The sequence below is a fragment of the Cebidichthys violaceus genome, unplaced genomic scaffold (genome assembly GCF_023349555.1).
Source record: "Cebidichthys violaceus isolate CVI_PGR_0920_01 unplaced genomic scaffold, fCebVio1.0.p SCAF_20, whole genome shotgun sequence".
In the NCBI taxonomy this organism is placed as follows: domain Eukaryota; kingdom Metazoa; phylum Chordata; class Actinopteri; order Perciformes; family Stichaeidae; genus Cebidichthys; species Cebidichthys violaceus.
The window spans coordinates 12,259,055-12,279,345 of NW_027176373.1; the positions used below are offsets into that span (position 1 = coordinate 12,259,055).

Sequence of the window (20,291 nt, forward strand, 5' to 3'; positions counted from 1 at the left end):
AAATGAAACTTGGCAGCGCACACACACGCATGCACAAGCACTGACACATACACATTCACACACAGTATCTAAGAAACCAAGGCAAACACTTGTGAATAACCCTACTGTAGATCGTTGTCCTTGAAATGGAAAAAAGAAAGACGAAGAAATAGATGGGCATGAAGGCAGCCATTAATGGTGACGAGAAGTAGTTTTCAGGAGAAGAAAACAGCGTTGCACACACAACTGAATCTTATTTAGAATTAAATTTGGTTGCAATCAAGTCATTGGAATAATTCATGAAGATACTGATTGTATGAATGACTCAATAAACATAATGTAAAAAACAAACAAAAAAAAAAAACATTAAATGTTGCATAATTCAAGTTTCCATTAAAGTAATGCCCATGCACACTGCAGTTTTACAACCTTTTTTTATCATCACCTCAGAGGCAATAACGAGGAGGAGGATATTTCCCCCGCTATTAGACCATTGATTTTTATTTCTTTGATTCATGGGTTAGCTATGTTGATTAGAGTGGACATTATCTGCACAGCATGAGTACAAATCTCCCCCCACCATTTATTCACATCTGTGACAAAGATCAAGTTTGATGTGATAATTGGACAAAAAAAGGTAGATCACACTGTTGTAGCTGCTGACAGCAGTGCAACTGTAAAGGTCAGCCTTTTTGCACACACTCAAGATGGCCCCACAGGTATTGAAAATAGCCTTTGTGCCTCTTGCCTACTGTTTCATGTACACGTAAAATAATAATAATTCATGTATTATGAAAGGTAACACATTGTCAGCAATTTACATAATACATGTTCCTCCTTGGCTCATTGAGTGTTATTTTTGTACTTAGTTATACAGTACTTAGCTTTGCAGTATTTCCTTTTCGATCATCAGAATAACCAAGAGCGATTTGGGGTATTTATTGCACAGTAAGTCCCTTTACCTCCTTAGTGTACTTTATTTTGTTCTGTCTCCAAAAGCTTTTTCCGGTTCTGTTTTGTTTATGTAGAAGTAGGCATAAGGGCTGAGCTGGCACTTTACTGAGAAGTATGATCCTTCTTGAAAGGTGAGGAGATCATCCTTCTACCTCTGATAATCTCCCCGTTGACAATGTGTGTGTTCCTCAAGTCAAATTTGATCGATTTGGAAAACAGCCAAGTGGGGACCTCAATTGTTTCTAGGACGAATGGAGCGTTTTTCATTATTTATCACTATGTCTATCTCCTGGTCCATTTAGGTCAGTTGTCCTTCTGAAATGTGTCATAAATCCAGAGATTGTATTATCTGATATATTTTCATACACAGACACAAGTTTAACCTGCATTAACAGAGCTGGAAGGTAGTGTAATGAGCTGTAAACACAACTATGATATGACAAACTTGTTAGCGAACAGTTTCACATTCAGCAGATAGAGAAACACTGCAACACAGTTTTTCGTCTCCACCAACTTCTGAGGGAAATACCCGTCTCTTTAGCAGCTAAATACTCAACTATGTTCACCAGCTTGTTATTGATTGCGTCTCTCTGATGTTTGCTGCTTGGCAGGTAGTGTACAATTGAGGTTTGAGAGCTTTTGATGCTGATGAGAGCGTTGAAAATGAATGACTAAAACATTAGAGTTGCAGGCCCTTACAGCCAAAACAAAGAGCTGAAAGATGCTAAAGACTTCATAGTGCTGTGGGGAACTTCAGAGTCAGGCGATTACTCTGTGGATTTCTTTACTACAAAAAAACATATGTAATCCATTGTTGGTATAAAAATATTGACTATGGCTGCTTCAAGTGTTTTGGATCATTTAAACAACTTCTTAAAGGTATATTTTTAGCAGATTCATCCTGAAAAATCAGCAATCAATATTTAAAAAAATATTATAATTCAAATATGAAAGCAATCAGACAAACCAGTTTATCAGGGCATCATTCCTGAGTTTGTCTTGTCAGTCACATTTGGGTGATATCAGATAATAGAACCACAGTGAGGTCAAAACGATCTGACATTAAGGGCCACACATGTCATAGTACCTACTCACCTCACTTATCACTGCTGGGTGGAGTTGGTTCAGGATCAACCTTGTTAATAAACCAAAAGGTTTATTAACTTACCGCCATTATTTGTGGAGGATGCACCACTTACTGTGTGAGTCAAGGAATAGTCAAACTGATACTCACACATGTATTGGAAGACATCTGTGAAACCTTTTTTTCCCCTTTCAGCAGCACACAGCTGCTCTGTTGATGAAGGTTTACCAGTGAGGTTAATTAAACATCATGTCTCATCACATCCTCACAGTTTTCTCACATCTTCCTCATCCTCATCACCTCACACCCACAGAATAGGGCAGGCTTACATGCGGGACTAACTAAAAACAATTTTGGTCTAAATCACTGAGGGTCACTTAAAGAAATATTTTCCTTGATGCCACTACACAAAGAGTGAACAGTTTAGTTTATATTTGTGTAGTAACTTAGTATTATACACATTAGTGGTTCAAGAAAAAAGAGGTCATTCTAAAAGGCTTACTGTATGTTCATTTGCTTTAAACTTTTCAAGGTAACAGTAAAATACCTGACGTATTCAGGGTGTTTGTGTTATGTGTTTTCAGGCAAAAGGTGAAAAAAGGACCACTCATCATACTTGTTTTTCTTTGTAGCTTAGGTTTTCTTAAAGTTAAATTTTTGAAAAACACATTTGTACACATGAGTGAGATGAGGGAAAGGATCAACAATCATTTGCAATAAGCGTTAAACATCTTTTCTAATATGTCCGTAAAGATTCAGATCATGGTACCATTTTTTTGCCATTTTTCTGGTTATTAGTGTCAGATAATCAGGGTTTCAGTTGAAACTGCAAAGAGGATAGGCAATAGAATTATATTAAAAGAATGAGTTAAAATAATATTTGTTGTTGCTGCTCAAGGAACAGCAATATTTATTCAAACAGAGTAGTTAAAGTGACATATTTGTTCCATATATAACTTACAGATTAGGGCTGGACAATATGACCAAAATCTAGAGCCCAATGCAAATTTAACTTTATAACTACAAATACACAATATCAATGTATTTTCTCAATCATCACTTCCTGATAATCTTCACTTTCTTTTCCTGGCTCTCTGATATGTGTCCATTTGAAATTGTATTTTCTAATTCATTGAAAATTGCTATATGAGTGAATTTAGGTTGATAAGAAATTCATGAGCAGTAATTTGATAGTACATTGTCCACCCCTGCTCAAGAAGTAAAGGTCAAGGGAACACAGGACTAAAGGAAATGGACTCAGTGGAGAAAACAATAAATGGAACCAGTCCATGACCAGATTTTTTTTATCATCCCAAAGGGAGGACAAAGCAGTCAAGATGTTAAGTAAAAGCTCCTACATGTGAATCTGCATGCAATTCTCTCAGTACACACAATAGATAGTTCAAATCTGAATGAAAGCAGCTCAAATGTACGCAACTTAATGCACAATCACAATCAACAATCAATTTCTCAGCCTAAAGTGAACTGATGAAATGATTAACAAGACTCCAAAGACTGATTTCCTCCAGACTGAAATTCATATAAAAAAACTTACAATAAAATCAAGTGATTGTGCTTTTATAACCAAAGTAGGACAAATAATACAAAGACAAGATGTACATTACTTATAAAACATTAACACTGTTATATAAAATTTGAACTTGAAGCACTTCTGTGGCAGTAAACAATTTCAAGAATTTACAAGATGGCTGGTAATGACTGAATATCAATTATAGTAAAATAACAAGACAACTGACAAGCAAAGATCATGTACAGACCGCATCAAGCAGTCGCCATGGACAATATTTATGTGGACACTCACGACCGCCATCAAATGTCCATTCATCTTGCTTTAATGAGCAACCAGCGGTTCAGGCTCCTGGTCACCCAAAAAGCAAACAATAAACAGTGCATCAAATTGAAGTCTACAGACTTAAAAATTTAGGGCACTTTTTTTTTCTTTTTTCCAACACCTAATGAGAAATTTGAAGTAGAAAACAATAGCATGTATTGTGCAGTATTTCAAGAGTCTTTTTTTCCACATTGAAAGGTCAAAGTCCTTCCTCTGAAGCAACTGTAGGATATTCCTTTTGTGCTCACATTGCTTCTTAGCTTTTCAGGAACTGTGAAAACAAAACAGCGTCAGGTTTCTCTCCTTTCAAATACTGCACCTCAATTGATACTTAACTTGTGTCACTGTTAATAAAAGAAAACCAAATGGCTAACAGAGAATTCTACATTTAGATTTCTGTTCCTGATTTTGATTTACCTCTTCCACCTGTCCTCCCTGTTTGGTCCTTGAGTCCCCACATGACATAAAGCTGGATGAATTAGTGTCATCAGGCTCCCTCTGAGCTTGACCTGATGGGAAAGAGGGACGACTGTACAGAAGGACATCCCCAAATTCTGTTGGAGGAACAAGAAAGACAATTTTAGTTGGCAAGTCATTACATGGCTTATTAAAAATAGCGCAATTTAATCCATCCAGTGCCTGAGTGCTGTCGGCTTTTGCTGCTTCCTTTTCCTCCCAGCGGAGTCTTGTGCTTGTCCTGGCTCTCCCTCTGCTCAACTGTAGCCTCCTTGGCCTTGTGAGTCCCAGTGCTGCCGCGCCGACCCCGGGCCTCCCCAGAGCCCATCCGAGGCAGCGTGGCCCCCCTCACTTTATAGTCGCTGTGGGACATCTGGTTGGAAAAATTCAGAGGCATGCAGGAGTCTGGGGACACGGTAGAGAGATCCAGAAGGTTAACGTTATTGGAGATAAACAGGAGTAAATCTCTCTTGGTTCAGTTTTTTACCATCATTGAAGACATCTTTGGGCTGGTAGCCTTGTTGACCAGACTGGTTCTGTTTATGCCTTCTGGGCCTTTTATGTGTTATTGCAGGACTCATGTTGCTGTCAGTGGACATGGGGCTGCTGGGCCGCTGGAGCCGCCGGCCTGAAATCATCACACAGATTCAGCACAAATTTGTTTAGATCACATAACATGTCACGTGTAACAGTACACTTAAAGTTGATACACCGTAAAGCACTAAGAGAGACATTTTAAGTTTTCAAACAGAAAATGAATCTAGAAGATTATTAGGGTCAGATAAAGTCATGCTATATGACATTATAAAGTTCATGTTTTTCATATAAAAATAATACAATCTCTTCATTTAATTTATATATCAGTCATATACTCACTTGGTGAATGTAAAGGCCCTGAAAACCTATTTTTTTCAATCAGCTTCTCACTGTGAGCAATGTGGTTGTGCATGAACACAACGTATTCTTTTAAAGTCGGGACAGTTTATTGTGTACTGTTTGCGTCCATGCTTTTATTTCTGGTCTGCAATGGGCTGGACATGGTATGAACAAGGTCACTAACTTTTGATCACAAATCAGGATTTAACAATGAAATGTGATGACAGTTGCCTAATGTTTTGCTTATGTTTGCCAGTACCCTCCCAATGAAATAAAGCTACAACCAAACAGTCCTGATTATGCAGAGTCTTACACTGACCAACTAACTAACTAACTAACTTTAACTGATTGTTGTTAAGGGACATATAGTAACTCATGGAAAACCTTCTTTTTTCAAACTTTTGGTTGATAATATATGGAAAACCAACATTCAGTACTTTAGATTCCTCATTCTTTTAAGTAAATACAGTAAATTATGAAGGTGCAACTCTATGCTAGCAGCTCTGTAAATGTTGTACTTAGGCACAGTGTTGCTTAGGGCTAAATGCTAATATCAGCATGTTAATGTGTTGCCACTTTCTTCCCCAGAAGTCTTCTCACCTGACTCATCTGGGTATCTGCACATGCGCAGGCCACCAATATCCCGTGAAGGGGCTACTGCCTGGTTGAAATCGCCGTCTGTAAAGAAGGATCCTTCCGAGGTGCTGACAACACTGGACCTGCCAGATGAGATGTTGTCCTCAGATGCTGAGCCCCAGCTGTTAACCATGGACCCTGTGACCGATCTGTCCAGATCCCCCGTGCTGGAGGATGGGGTCTGCTCCAGCCCATGGAGGAGCAGCTTGTGTGGAGAGGGGTGGTGCAGCTGGTGTTTGTGCTTCTGCCGGTTGTGGTGTTGGCTGTAGTGACTTTCAGCGAGCTCTGCGTCTGTTTCCTCCTCTGCCTCTTCCTCTTCCTCCTCTTCCTCTTCCTCTTCCTGTACATCGGTGTCCATGCAGAAGGGTATGGAGCTGTAGGTGTGTGTTGGGGAAAGAGGGCGAAGGTGGCTGGCGATGTGTTGGCTGGAAAATGCATTAAAAATATTTGTGCAGTCTTGTCACAACAAAAGAATGAAATGTATAGCGTCAGTTAAAAATGGCAGAATTCAGTGTCCGGAAGGTTTAATCTGGTTACCTGAGGTGCTCTGTCCCATTTTGCAGGCCATTGCTCAGGTCTCCTTGTGATGCTGTGTTTGGTGGGTGACTATAGGACACTTCAGTCGGAGATGAGGCTGCCGCTCTTACTGGTGGGGTGGGGCAGCCTTCTATTCTCTCCTCTGGATCAAAACTGAAAAGAAAAGGACAACTGACATGAGGTAATGGCTAAAGGAATGAGGGGTGCTGGCAGTCCTGACACATTAGTCACAGCCCATTAGACCTGTGTGCAAATCCCTTGGTCCGCCATCAAACAACACATTTCCATCATAGAAAAACGTACAACGATGAACAAAAGGCTTTCTGCACCATCTGTTTTTTATTGCTGAAATGCTGCACATCTCTTGAATGCATGCTTGTTTCTGTTATGTTCATGTGCATTGTATGAAGTAATTATATATAAAACCTGATGTCATAATAAACGGCAATGACAAGAATCTAAATTGTGTAATTAGTTTGGTGTTGACTGTGACTATAAAGACATGTTTTAACAAAGGGTTTGCAGGTGTTCACATCATACCTCCAATTATGCTTGTGTGAGTCAGATAATTTCAGCACAGTGTGTTATATAGAGTAATCTATTCAGTGCATATTTTATGGCATTTTCAACTGCACTATTGCAGCTATCTCTTTCCAGACTCTAGCTTTGCTTGTCTATGTATTAATGTGTGCTGTATAGAAGCGCATGCATCTGTGTGTGTCTTTCCCTGCATACCTCCTTTCCATCGGTAGGCTATACTCATCACAGTCCCAGGCATTAGCATGAGGAGGAGTAGGCAGAGCTTCTCCCCAGCTTACTGCATTATGTTTTGCGATCTTTGGGGCCCGCATTCCTTTCTTTTGATTTTGACTCCCTGAGAGGTGAGAAGAAAACATCAAGGTAAACACAGACTTATGGCTTGCCTCATTAAAATGCACCACTGTACAGAGTAGCCGTTGGCCTTACCTGAGGTGCTGTTGCTGCCTCTGTCAGAGCTGTGGTGTGAGCCTCCTGTGCTGTGATCACGGGTCTGGTTGTAGGGGATAGTTTTAGGATGGATCATTCCTTCACTTCCTTGAAAATGATCTGAAGACAAAGATGCAAGAACATTTGCAACAGCTTTCCTTTTTTTTTTTACATAAATTGTGTAAAGCAAATCAAATGGGACCCTACTTTACCTTTATTTAGCATGTTTTGCTCAAATATGTTGTACTGCATCTGTGCTGCCATCTCCTTTGGTATTGGAGGCGGGTTGGGGGGCTGTTTCCAGCAGTGCATGTCCATTTGCTCTGCTATAGCGCCGCCTGCCTTACTCTTGATGCTGGCCTGGATTAGCTGTGTGGTGGCGTACGGGATGGGTTCATATGTGGCTGCTGAATCTCCTCCTGGACTTGCGTAGCACAAGTTGGAGTTGTTGAACGTTTTAATCTCATTGAGCTTGTTGGAGTGGTTCACATCGCTGTAAATGGCCGTCTCAGAACCAAGCTGTCCCCCTTGTTTGTTTTCTGGATGGTTTCCATAGTTTGCTATGCAGTCAGCTGAGAATAAAACATGAGCATGAAACAAAGCAGCACATGAACACAGGAAAAACACAAGTCATAAAACTTCAGCATATATATATATATATATATATATATATATAAGACACTCAGAGGCGCCCACAGTTCCTGAACTGTGACATGAGCTCAGTCTTGCACTAACCTGGTCGGCTGTATGTAGTCATGTTACTGTCACTGGTGCCATTGCCATTGTTGCAGCAGTTGATGCTGCAGTCCTTGTGATTGGCACATGCATTCGGCCAATTGTCTGGCAGCCACAGCTGGTTTAGAGGTTCTCCCATGCTGAGAAGGCCAGGTCTGCAACAAGGAGGACCAGAGTGCTGTCAATCAAAACCTGCCACTATCGCTGATGAATGAGCATGGGGTGGATGCATGAGGTTCATCATTTGGAGAAGGAAGACATCTCCCCCCAGTGTTTCCACAATGTAACTGCATTTCTCCTGTGAGTCTTTGTATGACACAAAGGGACAAAAATATCACTCACCTGCCAGCACTGCACACAGATTCTCCTCTTTGATACGCCACTGAAAGGAGATAAAGAAAAAAAAAAACATTAAACCTTGATGAGCTGTCAAAAAGAAGTGCCAATGGCAGATAAAGTGAAGCAATGAAAGGCAGGCAGAGATTATAAGCAAAAGTTTGCACTCACTTTAATACATGCTTCAATCGATAGGGCACAAAGTCTGACTCTATAGTTTATTGTGCATGAACACGACATAAATAAGTGCCTGTGTCTTTACCTACCTCCGCATAACTTAAGAACTGATTTAGACACAATGTTTGAAAAAGTTTCCCTTCTGTCACCAGTAAAACATCAAACAAATAAAAATTCTCCAGCAGAATATATTCTGTATTTTACTTATTTAATCAAATGAACCTAACCTAGTGAGCAGGCGGGCTTGGCACATTACATTACATTACATTACAGTCATTTAGCAGACGCTTTTATCCAAAGCGACTTACAATAAGTGCATCAACATTGGTAATCAAAAGAACTACTAGTCACCAGAAGTCATAAGTACATTTCCTTTTCCAAACAAGCATCTAAGAGCATGAAGCAGAGCATAACTCAGAGCCAAAGTACAGTGCAGAAACAAGAAAAACAGTTAGTGCTATAAGTAATATGAATACAATAAGTGCAACAAGCTAGTATGAATACAATAAGTGCTAAGTGGAAGGCTCAGGGTAGCACTTCCTGAAGAGGTGGGTTTTCAGCCTGCGCCGAAAGATGGGCAGCGACTCCGCTGTCCTGACGTAGTGGGAAGTTCATTCCACCACTGTGGGGCCAGGACAGAAAACAGCCGTGACCGGGTCGATCGGCCGCCAGGACCTCTGAGCGATGGGGCAACCAATCGCCCCGAGGCAGCAGAGCGAAGTGGTCAGGCGGGGGTGTAAGGCTTGACCATGGCCTGGAGATAGGAAGGAGCTGTTCCTTTCACTGCCCTGTAGGCTAGCACCAGAGTCTTAAACTGGATGTGAGCTCTTACAGGTAGCCAGTGTAGAGAACGGAGAAAGGAAGTTGTGTGGGAGAACTTGGGGCGATTGAACACCAGGCGAGCTGCGGCTTTCTGGACAAGCTCCAGAGGTCTGATGGCCGACGCCGGGGCTCCGGCGAGTAGAGAGTTGCAGTAGTCCAGGCGGGAGATGACAAGAGCCTGGATGAGAACCTGCGCCGTCTCGTCAGTCAGGAAGGGACGAATCCTCCTGATGTTGTAGAGCAGGAATCTGCAGGAGCGTGTAACGGATGAAATGTTTGCCGAGAATGACAGTTGGTCATCCAGGGTCACACCCAGGTTCCTCGCAGTCCGAGTTGGCGTCACCACGGTATCATCAATGGTGATGGACAGGTCCCGGTGCGGGCAACCCTTCCCCGGGAGGAACAGTAGCTCAGTTTTGTCTAGGTTGAGCTTGAGGTGGTGCGTCGTCATCCACTTCGAGATGTCAGCCAAACACGCAGCGATGCGCGTCTCCACTTGGGTGTCACCGGGGGGAAATGACAAGACCAGCTGGGTGTCATCGGCATAACAATGGTAGGAGAAGTCATGCGAGCGAATAACAGAACCCAGAGATGTTGTGTAGAGCGAGAAGAGAAGGGGGCCCAGGACTGAACCTTGCGGAACCCCCGTAGTCAGCATGCGTGGTTCCGACACGGCCCCCCTCCAGGTCACCTGGTAGGATCGACCTGTCAGGTAGAATGCAAACAGGGAGAGTGCAGAGCCTGAGACGCCCATCCCCTCGAGGGATGAGAGGAGGATTTGATGGTTCACAGTGTCAAACGCCGCAGACAAGTCCAGGAGAATCAGGACAGAGGAGAGAGAGTTAGCTCTCGCGGCGTGAAGCGACTCTGTCACCGCAAGGAGGGCCGTCTCTGTCGAGTGACCCACTTTGAACCCGGACTGGTGAGGGTCCAAAAAGCTGTTTTGGTGGAGATAGGAAGACAGTTGGTTAAAGACAGCACGTTCAAGTGTTTTGGATAGAAAGGGTAGAAGAGAAACCGGTCTGAAGTTCTTGACATCAGAGGGGTCAAGTGATGGTTTCTTCAGAAGGGGGGTGACTCTGGCGGCCTTGAAGGCCGTGGGAAAGCATCCTGAAACAAGAGATGTGTTGATGAGGTGGGTGAGGAAAGGAAGGAGTTCAGTCGCAATAGACTGAAGAAGAGGGGAAGGGATCGGGTCAAGGGAGCACGTGGTGGGGCGGTTAGATGTAACAAGGTTGAGGACCTCGTTAGGGGAGAGAGGAGCCAGAAAGGGTAAGATGGGGCGTGGAGATGGGAGGGAGAGCTGTGGGGGCAGGATTGGACAGGGAGAGAGGGGCTGAGAGAAGGAGGATCTGATATCGTTTACCTTCTTGTCAAAGAAGTTGGCAAAATCATCAGGGAGAAGGGAGGAAGTAGGAGGAGGGGGTGGGGGTTGGAGGAGTGAAGTGAAAGTTTCAAAGAGTTTTTTAGGATTGGAAGCAGAGGTTAGGATTTTAGAGCGGAAGAACACAGCTTTAGCAGTAGATAGAGAGGAGGAAAAAGTGGAAAGAAGAGCTTGGAAGTTAAGAAGGTCCTCCGGGAGTTTGCCTTTTCTCCATTTACGCTCAGCCTCTCTTAGGCTCCGTCTATCAGTACGCACTGAGTCCGACAGCCACGGGGCAGGTGGAGTTGGGCGTGCAGGCCTGGAGGTGAAGGGACAGAGTTTGTCCAAAGAAGAAGTTAGGGTGGAGAGGAGAAGATCAGTAGCAGTATCAGGGGATAGGAGAGAGAAGGATTCAGGGTCAGCATATAGATGATTATGCAAAAGCAAATTGTTGCATTATTGTGAACAGCTCAATCCACAATTTGACCCAACAAATATATATTTTTACATGCTAGTACTTCAATCATGTACTGTATAGGTAGCAACATATACACTTTAAAGAAATAACTATTGGATCTCCTTTTTAGCTCATATTCTTGATGATGTTTTACTTTATTTACTATGTGAACATATTGTATGTTGAGCTGTTCATAAAATCCCACTTATATGCTATTTTAGCATTGTACAATCTTCCAGTTGTGCTTCCATACCTTGATATATGAAAAAAACTGAATTGCAAGAGACAGAATGCAGTTTCATCTTGGGATATTTGAACTGAATAAAATACAATAACTCGATTAACTTACTTGCTTTATACATTAAATAGCACAAACATTAACAGAAAATCATACTGTACATACCTGTAGGTGTAAAGGTGAATGACGGGACTGTAGAGACAGACAGGGAATGGGAGTAAGATGAGCAAACTGAAATCATTTCAATAAACTTTACTATTACAGTATGTGCTTCGTTACTCACACTATCAGATTTTGACATGTCTATGCATGCACTCTCTGCTGTGAGATGGACATCTCTTCATTACATTACAGTCATTTAGCAGATGCTTTTTTCCAAAGCGACTTACAATTCAGTATCTATCTACACACAGCTACGGGAGCAATTTTGGGGTTAAGTGTCTTGCTCAAGGACACATTGACATGAGACTAGTGGAGCAGGAGCTGGGGATCGAACCACCAACCCTCTGATTGAAAGGCAGCCCTGCTCTCCACTTAGCCACGGCTACTTCATGTACAAAACTGTACAAACATTTAAATAACCACATGCCATCTGCCTTACTGCTGCCTCTGTCTTTGAAAAGTGCCCAGGTGAAGGTTAATGGGGGGGTGACAGGCAACCCAAGAGAGAGTGGGAAAATAACAGTGATATTGCAGCAGACATGGTAATGGCAGGTTGACAGGCCTGTGTCTCCAAGACCTGTGCTGTGTAGAAGAAATGACACTACAAATGAACGACTAAAGGTCAGCCTTTGACTGGCTGCATAGTCACAAATGCAAATTTGTTTCTGAAGTCTTTGTGTCAAAGGAAGATTATAACAGATAATTTTTCAGCCTTTGATGTGATCTGCTCATTAGCCTCTTAAATTATTCCTTAATATCACCATGAGGAAGACTGCTGTTTAGTGAGGTGGCAGTGTGTCGTTACTTCATCCCTTCTACGATCCTTCAAATGTTCCCACAAAAGTAACATGATAAATTGTTTTGCAGATGCACACTGTTGTGGCCTGTATGATGAGCTAACATACATTCATCTACCTGTCTAAAACATGCACACAACAGAGAAACACACACCCTTGCGGATGCCAGTGTATGTGCTGTTGAGGCCACTTCTCTTCTTGCGATGACGGTAGAGCCACACACTGAAAATCATGAGGACCAACCAGCAGGTGGCGCCAATGCCAGCAATAAAGGCCGGTTGCTTTACCACATCTGAGATCTGAGACAACGTGTCTCTTTCCTCACTGATATCCATCATCTGGCCTGCAGAGTCTAACCAGTAAAAGAAGAAAGAGAGGAGACATTATACAGTACTTGCACGAGAAATGAACGTTCAAAAATGTTGATGCAGCAGCAAAGATACAAGAGCATCGTTAAAAAACTATATGAAGCTAAGTAACAGCAGGGTAAGCACAACATGATGCTTTATTACATTTTTTATGAACACTGTATAATGAAAAGGAGGCTAGGAGACCCTATAGAAGTTTTCACCATGAGATGCTGTGTCATTGTTTTGAGGCCTATAGTTTTGTGTAAAGTAAATGAACACTTGGGAGAACTCTCACCTAATTGAAAAAAAGTGACATCACTCTTGACCCCAGGTCCAGCACCATTGCTGGCCGCAACCTCTACGCTGTAACGAATTCCTGGCGCCAGACCGGAGATGAGCACAGAAAAGGTGGCGCCATCGACCGACTGGTTTACATGATACCGACTCTCATTACCCAGGCACCAGATCTGTCAAGAGAAGGTGACGAGAGGAGACGAGATGACAGTGATTTCCTGAGGGACACATCCGACAACACAAGAGGCATCATCAGCCTCACAAAGGTGTCATTTACGTTCTAACTGTTACACACATAATTCAGAGCATGTGTACAGAAGAGGGCGGGGGCCTTCTTTTCTTACTTTGTACTCCTGAATGACTCCAGCATCTTCCCGTTCCGGAGGCGGTTTCCAAGCAACGAGAATGGCGCTCCCATTAGCATCACTTTTTGTCACTGTAACGCCCTGGGGTGCTCTGCTAGGGGCTAAGACAATGAAGTATACAGTTAACCATGCACACATGAATGAAATCGCATTTGATGCTGTCTGCATCCCAGTTGTGGTCTGCATCTCCAACAGGTCTGCACACTTTAAAAGCAATACCTAGCTTTTTGTCCTCCAAATATATACAAGTATTGAAAGAAATGAAAGAGTTGCACAGATGTCTTAATTCCTCTCAGCTATTTATGTATACATTTAATATTGCTCACCTTCTTCCAATGTCCTGACCACCTTCACCTCACTGTCAGATCCCTGGAACTCATCAAAGAAGGGGCGCACTTTGAACTCGTAGATGGATCCTCTCCTCAGCTGGCCGATTACCACCCCGTCCTCCCGTGAGGCATGTACCTCCAGGACGCTCCACTGCCCCTCTGGCTGTCCATGCTCAGCGGACGCCCTGTAAAGCACCTTGTAACCCTGAATGTATGGGGACTGCTGCTCGACCTAGTGGAGGTGCAGAGATAAAACATGCCATATAAATGTCACAACATGTGACAGTGACACCCTTTTTGACAATGAGCAAAAAACACCTGGGCTAGAATCAAAGAGATGTTTGAATCTGATGCAATTGTTACTATACAATTAAATCTGCGTGTGAGTTAAGACAACAATCATCTTGGGTGAGAGTGAAAATCCTGCAGGAGTGATCTGTTAAAACTCAATTGATTCGCTTTGCATTTAGGTTGATACAGATTAACATGTCCTCTCATCTGTGAATTCTCACTGTAAACCATAATATGAGGTCATTGATAGTTTCCTTTCAACATGGCTGTGGTTAAAATCAAGCCAGGAGAAGATTAACAACTTTCCATTTAAACCAAGCAATTATGACAAAGAATGCCTTAGGATATTTCTGTGAAGAACACATATCCAAACTCAAGCATTGGCGCTAAAAAAATGTTGCAAATAAATTCCTATCACACCAAAGATGAATTCACTTCTTTGTGCAGTGGGTTTATGCTCTGCTGATAAATGTTTAGAGAGAAACCCACATGTAATTTCAGCATGAATTAAATCTTTTAAACAATTTACTTTCACACAAGGCATTTTAGCCTCGAAGCTCCTCCTGAACTGTTCAGATCTCTCTACATCTCTGTTGAACGTGTATTTGCCCATTCATCATTGATACTTCACTTCTTTGTGTTGCTTTGTGTTGAATCACAGAGTATAAATCTGCACGATAACAATCCTTGATAAAAACTCTGTCAGTAGACAGTCTTGTTTTATTTTTTTAAACCACAACCCCTTGGCTCTTATATCATTTGTTGATATGCAGTATGTGTTTACATTTATTGGTTAAATTGCACATTTGACCTTTTCCCATATTTACTCTAACTCTGATATGTCGCAAAAATGTTGACTGTGTGCAGGACAGTCATCATGGTATGGCCCCCTTACCTTCCACTGCACCCTCACAGCAGAAGATGACACGACCGTTGGTGTGTGCAGGTGGATAACCACATCGCCAAGCTCCCTCTGGATGTGACGGTGATCCACTCCCTGCATGGTGGAAGTGCTGTCTGTCGGTGCAAAAGGGAAGAAAGAAGTGAAATGGCAACAATGACGCATTCATTCGAATTGAAATTGGAATGTAAAAGGAATGAAAAGCCCACACCGACCTTGTGTTCTGACAGAGTCTGAGATTGGACTGGGGTCACTGAGGCCATAAGCATTCACCGCTCTGACCATAAAGAGGTAGACAGCTGCAGGCTTCAAGTTCCTCAATACAAAAGTCTGTGTCTTTATATGCTCAGCTAGGGTCACCCATCTGCTGCCTAACGTATAACTGCAGGGAGAAGTGACAAAATGGTAACACACAGATGCAAGGGAAGTTTCATTGCACTTGATGGATGGCGTATACAATACACTACATGTGTTTAACCTGAATGCCTCGATCAGGTAAGATGTAGGTGCAGCGCCTGCATCGGGTTTCGATTTCCACGACAGGGTGACAGAGGTACGGCTGACGTCAGTCACCTCAGGTTTAGATGGAGCACTGGGGATCAGGTTAGGGTCTATTGGCTGACTGGACTGAACAACAACTCCAAACTCTGCCAGAGATACCAAGAAATGCATGTAGGTACACTACACAGGACTCTTCATCATGTATTAACAACATTTACGACTCCGTCTCAATTTGTGTGACCTACCCTCCACCTGTAAGTAAGCTGTCCAGGAAGCCTCTCCATTTGGACTGGAAGCTATACAAGTGTAGAAGCCTGTATCTCCCAGCTGAGGAGAGAAAGTGCAGTAGCAGACATTAGTGGGCTAGCTTGGCTCAGTGCTATCGCTGTAATTGCTAATTACTAACTGCTGTGTTACTCCTACCTTAGCGTAGCGGATCTCCAGTGATCCTGTGTCTGCTACAGACATGCGGGAGTCCATTGGGGACACCACGACACCATCCTTCTTCCAGTGGACTGTAGGAGGTGGAGAGTCAGCAGTTTGGCAACCCAGGACCACTGTGCTGTCCACAGGAATGGTCTGATTGAGTGGGCCCTGCCTAATCACAGGAGGGGGGTGGTCTGATCCAGCTGATAAAAAATAAATAAAAAAAAGTAAGGGAGTGAAAGTCTAATAATGTTAGAAAAATGCCCGGTGGCCTTCTTGCATGCTATGTACTACATACCTAAAACATGTGTGTGGTTTACACTGGAAACCTTTCAAAATAAGGTAAATTCATTGCCCAATTTTTTAAATTTCCAACATCTTCAAACAATTGTCTGCTGAGAGCATAGCAGTCACCAAAACAAAAATATTTAGTGCTTTAGAAATGTTGTTGTTTGCTTTTTGAGAAGCTTTCAAATTTCAAAATGCGCTAATATGTTTTCGAGGAGAATCCAAAACAGTATTCTTTTCAATAACATGGCAAGATGTCATATTTAACTTACAATGTTCATGCAAACAGAAATTATTCACATTGCACATGCGTTTTATGTTTAGCCAACAAGAGCCACTCTAGTTAAAACTTGTTTATGGTTTTTGGGGTCATGTTTAGTCACCTAAAAGCATCTGTTTGAGGTTTGAGAAACACTGTAGTCAATATAAGGACAGTATGGGCAAAGAATGCTTAATACACTTATAACAGAGGGAACAAGGTCTCTTTACAGAAATTGCGCACAGGATGCTATAATTTCCTGTTGAAACAAAAGGTATATTGCTTTCTTGTATTGAACTTTATACTGTTAATCTGGTTTGATTCTTGTTGTTTCCCTCTATCTTCTTGATTTCTCCTGTCTGTATCTCTACTACACTATCAAATAATGGCAAAATGCCAAAAAAAACAGTAGTGTCAAAAGTATATTATGGAATTGGAGATTGATGTTGACAAAGGATCAGTCATGAAGAGAGAGACAGAAATAAAGGTAAGAAAGATGAGAGTAAAGAAAATGAAACCTGAAACGCTGCCAAAAAATGAAAGACAGCTAAGATGTGAAAGATATTGAAATGAAAATTGGTAAAGAGAGAACAATAGGTTTAGGTGGCTGTGCAGGCAGTGGAGGAAAAAGAAATCAACTTTTCCCCTCCAGCGGAGAGCAACTAATCGTTCATTCGGCAGTACGTACTGCCGGAGCTGGCTCCAATCACAACGGCAAAGCCCAACTAATAGCAATCCCACTTAGATAACAGAGCTCTCTTTGCTCTCTCTCTCTTACATTTTAAAACCCTGTGGATGGAGGCAGGGGTTCTAGATAAATAAATAAAAATACCAAAAAAAGGTGATGGAAACACGCCTTGAAAACTGCCAGAGGTGCCAGTTATTTCCATACAAATGCACCACTCCAAATGGGGATGAGAGGAGTGTGGTGGGATGGAGATAATTTGGGGGAGGGGAGAGTAGAGAGAAACAGGTGCAGGCGGGAGTGCAGTGCTTTAAACCACTGAAAAAATTACATAAAACATGACCCCATCTTTTTTTATTTTTTTTATTTCCATTACCTGTAACAGATTTTTCACTGAGTGGATGCCTCTCATTTCCCTATAAAGGAGGCTGCAGAACACATTTCCAATATAGACAGCAGACTATCCTTTATAACTAATAGGGCTGTACTGAACAACTCCGAAATGCAGTAACTGACTGTTAAAGCCTGAAGCAATTATCGTCATTCATTTATTTTATATGTACATAGTACGCAGTTACCCACACACATGTATTCATGATCACACAGGTCATTTAATTGGTAGCTTGTAGACTTTGCTGGTGGTGTGTAATTACTGGTGTGGGCCTCCAAGCACATCTAAATTGCTTTTTTTTTTTAACAATTAACACAGTTATTTTGTCACCTAGGGTTTGGATGAGAGTCCCTCAGACCACTTTTCATATAAAATTACCTTTAAATAATATTATGTCAATCCTGCCCTCTTAATTCACAGATATTTACGGTAAAATAATGGAAACTAGAGTTACAATAGATAATATTAATTATATTTCTCCTAATCTTCTTAATTTAGATTACAAACTGTACTGTTGTTAGTTAGTACATTTTATTTTCAGAGGTAAGTCCAGACCCTCTTTACACACAATCACCATGGAAACAGATGGTTTTGAGCCCAACATGTGAACAACAGAAATCCTGAAATCCCTTCCCTGACAGTTAGTTGCTCTCACCAGTCTGCCACCAAGGCCAGTTTGTAGCCTAAGACACCTGCTCAACAATGGAAAACTGCTGCAGCAAAGTAGTCTGTTTAGCCAAAAGACAAAACATTAAAGCTAGAAAGCTGCCCCCCCCCCCCTCCCTCTGCCCTCCATCACACCTTCCCTTTACTCACAGTCTGTGACCTCCAGCAGTGCTTTGGTAATAACACTGCCAGCGATGTTGAGAGCCTGGCAGCTGTAGAAGCCGCCATCAGAGCGCTGAACATCGGTAATAGTCAAACTGCCCATCTGGGAGACAGACAGACGGCTAAAGGGCTGTGGTGGCTGGTAAGAGAACAGGAGACTCTGGAGAGAAGACAAAGATCAGAGAGTTAGAATCCCATTTATTTATTATTTGCAAAGAGTAGTGATTAAGTGTGATGACAGACCGAGTGTCGATCTCACCTCACTGCCCTCCCTCTGCCAGAATATAGCGGGCTGTGGGTTGCCAGTGGCCTCGCACTGGAAGGTGACCGTCCTGCCCAGTGCCACCACCTGGTTCCTGGGGCGTATGGCAAATGCCGGGGGCACTGCAGAGGAAATGAGGCCCTAATTACCTGGCAGCCTGATACATTGTCATCATTCCCAGTTTTAGAACATCTCAGTATGCATGAAAAGCTCAAGGAATAAAGGCTAAGTGTGTATGAAGCAGGAAACAGACATTATTTACCTTCTTTTCAAATGAAAAAAAAACAGTATATATCTATTGATTAACCAGCACATAACATGAATTACATACTGTATTGGTGGATGGATAAACAGTGAAGAGGACAATGACAGGGGCTTAAGATTTCTTGCTGCTGTCAGATGGTGGATGAGGGACAGATGACAACTTACCAGTATTGACTACAAGGGAAAAGACACAAAAAAGAGCAGTTGTAATGAGTAATGAAGGCACACACAGGCATATGGAACTGCAATGATGCATTCAACAGTACTGACACACGCTTGAAAGAGTGAGCATAATGGAATTGGTATGAAAGAACAGTAGACAGTCAGCAACATGGGGATGCAAGTTCAAACGTATCTACATGTGCAGCATGTTTTTGAATTAAAGTAAAACATTTCTTCAAAACATCACCCCCCACCCCACACACACACACACACACACACACACACACACACACACACAAAATTCAAATAAAAACAGATGTCAATGTACAAGGCATGCTGTTTAGCCCCTATTAGACCCAACAGACTAGTTGACTGTAAGGTGTGAAAAGTATATGTAATTTCTGCTTTGAATTATAGGGCCAGACAGCCTTGAAGCGTATTTGGACAAAGATACAATCCTCATACATCACATAAAACTGTGAGGGGTGAGGAAGGAGCATTGTGTCTGGATAGAAGGTAGAAGCGGGAACTGCTGGTGCTATGCAGGTATTTACTACACAAAAAAATACACATTTTGAGATGGGAACTATTGTACATATTAACATCTGTAAACTAAATGTAAAGTAAAAGGAATGGCTAGCTGTGAGAGGATGACAGTGGTTATTGTTATAATGTAAATGTATTTTAAAAAGTAAAGCATGTGACTTTTGCAGAAAAGCTGGGTTTGTCTGAAAAAACGTGTATTGTGTATAGGAAATTTCATTTTGCATGCTACATCTGTTTCGAATGGAAACTGCTTAATATCAACCAAATGTTCTAGGTCAGAAAATGAAATGAAATGATTCCATGGTGTCAGAAATGATTCCATGGTTAAGGCAAAAGCTATGATTGCACCTGCCAGAGTTTTTTTATTTAATTATGAAACATACATTAACTTATAGCTTGCTGTTTCCTCCCATAATACAACTTCTACTCACCTCCCACTTACTCCCCCCAGACACTTGTTTTCTCCGGTTTTTGGTGGGAGGGGAAGACGATGTAATTGGAACAATGTCGTTTCCCAGCATGCAACCAGCCCTGTCTTATCTTTAATTAAGTCCTACTGCCCTCACAGTCTATGTCACCCAGTGTGTCACTGCTGTGTGTTTGCGTGGTTATGTGTATACATATATTGGTCTGTGAATGCAGCTATGTCTCACTGCTCATTTTCAGTCGCTGATTCAAGAACTAAAGGGTGTCAATGTGTCAGGACCCACAGACCAAACAAA

The 20,291-nt window shown here is 42.1% G+C and overlaps 1 protein-coding gene across 1 annotated transcript in view; it reads right to left on the reverse strand.

The window, feature by feature from the left end:
• Positions 1-2,894: 2,894 nt before the first annotated feature.
• The window catches only part of robo1 (roundabout, axon guidance receptor, homolog 1 (Drosophila)), a 73,663-nt gene continuing 56,266 nt past the window's right edge, over positions 2,895-20,291 (reverse strand). The window contains exons 7-29 of the mRNA XM_068716408.1: positions 18,595-18,719; positions 18,324-18,495; positions 15,882-16,087; positions 15,704-15,785; positions 15,436-15,604; positions 15,173-15,339; positions 14,952-15,073; positions 13,763-13,997; positions 13,416-13,537; positions 13,073-13,244; positions 12,582-12,779; positions 11,634-11,660; positions 8,418-8,457; positions 8,076-8,230; positions 7,553-7,912; positions 7,341-7,460; positions 7,110-7,248; positions 6,375-6,527; positions 5,802-6,262; positions 4,813-4,953; positions 4,509-4,730; positions 4,287-4,423; positions 2,895-4,140 (exon numbers count right to left, since the gene is read on the reverse strand). Coding sequence (XP_068572509.1) covers positions 4,126-4,140; positions 4,287-4,423; positions 4,509-4,730; positions 4,813-4,953; positions 5,802-6,262; positions 6,375-6,527; positions 7,110-7,248; positions 7,341-7,460; positions 7,553-7,912; positions 8,076-8,230; positions 8,418-8,457; positions 11,634-11,660; positions 12,582-12,779; positions 13,073-13,244; positions 13,416-13,537; positions 13,763-13,997; positions 14,952-15,073; positions 15,173-15,339; positions 15,436-15,604; positions 15,704-15,785; positions 15,882-16,087; positions 18,324-18,495; positions 18,595-18,719 — 3,740 coding nt within the window. The 3' untranslated portion in view covers positions 2,895-4,125. The remainder of the gene's footprint in view (positions 4,141-4,286; positions 4,424-4,508; positions 4,731-4,812; positions 4,954-5,801; positions 6,263-6,374; positions 6,528-7,109; positions 7,249-7,340; positions 7,461-7,552; positions 7,913-8,075; positions 8,231-8,417; positions 8,458-11,633; positions 11,661-12,581; positions 12,780-13,072; positions 13,245-13,415; positions 13,538-13,762; positions 13,998-14,951; positions 15,074-15,172; positions 15,340-15,435; positions 15,605-15,703; positions 15,786-15,881; positions 16,088-18,323; positions 18,496-18,594; positions 18,720-20,291) is intronic.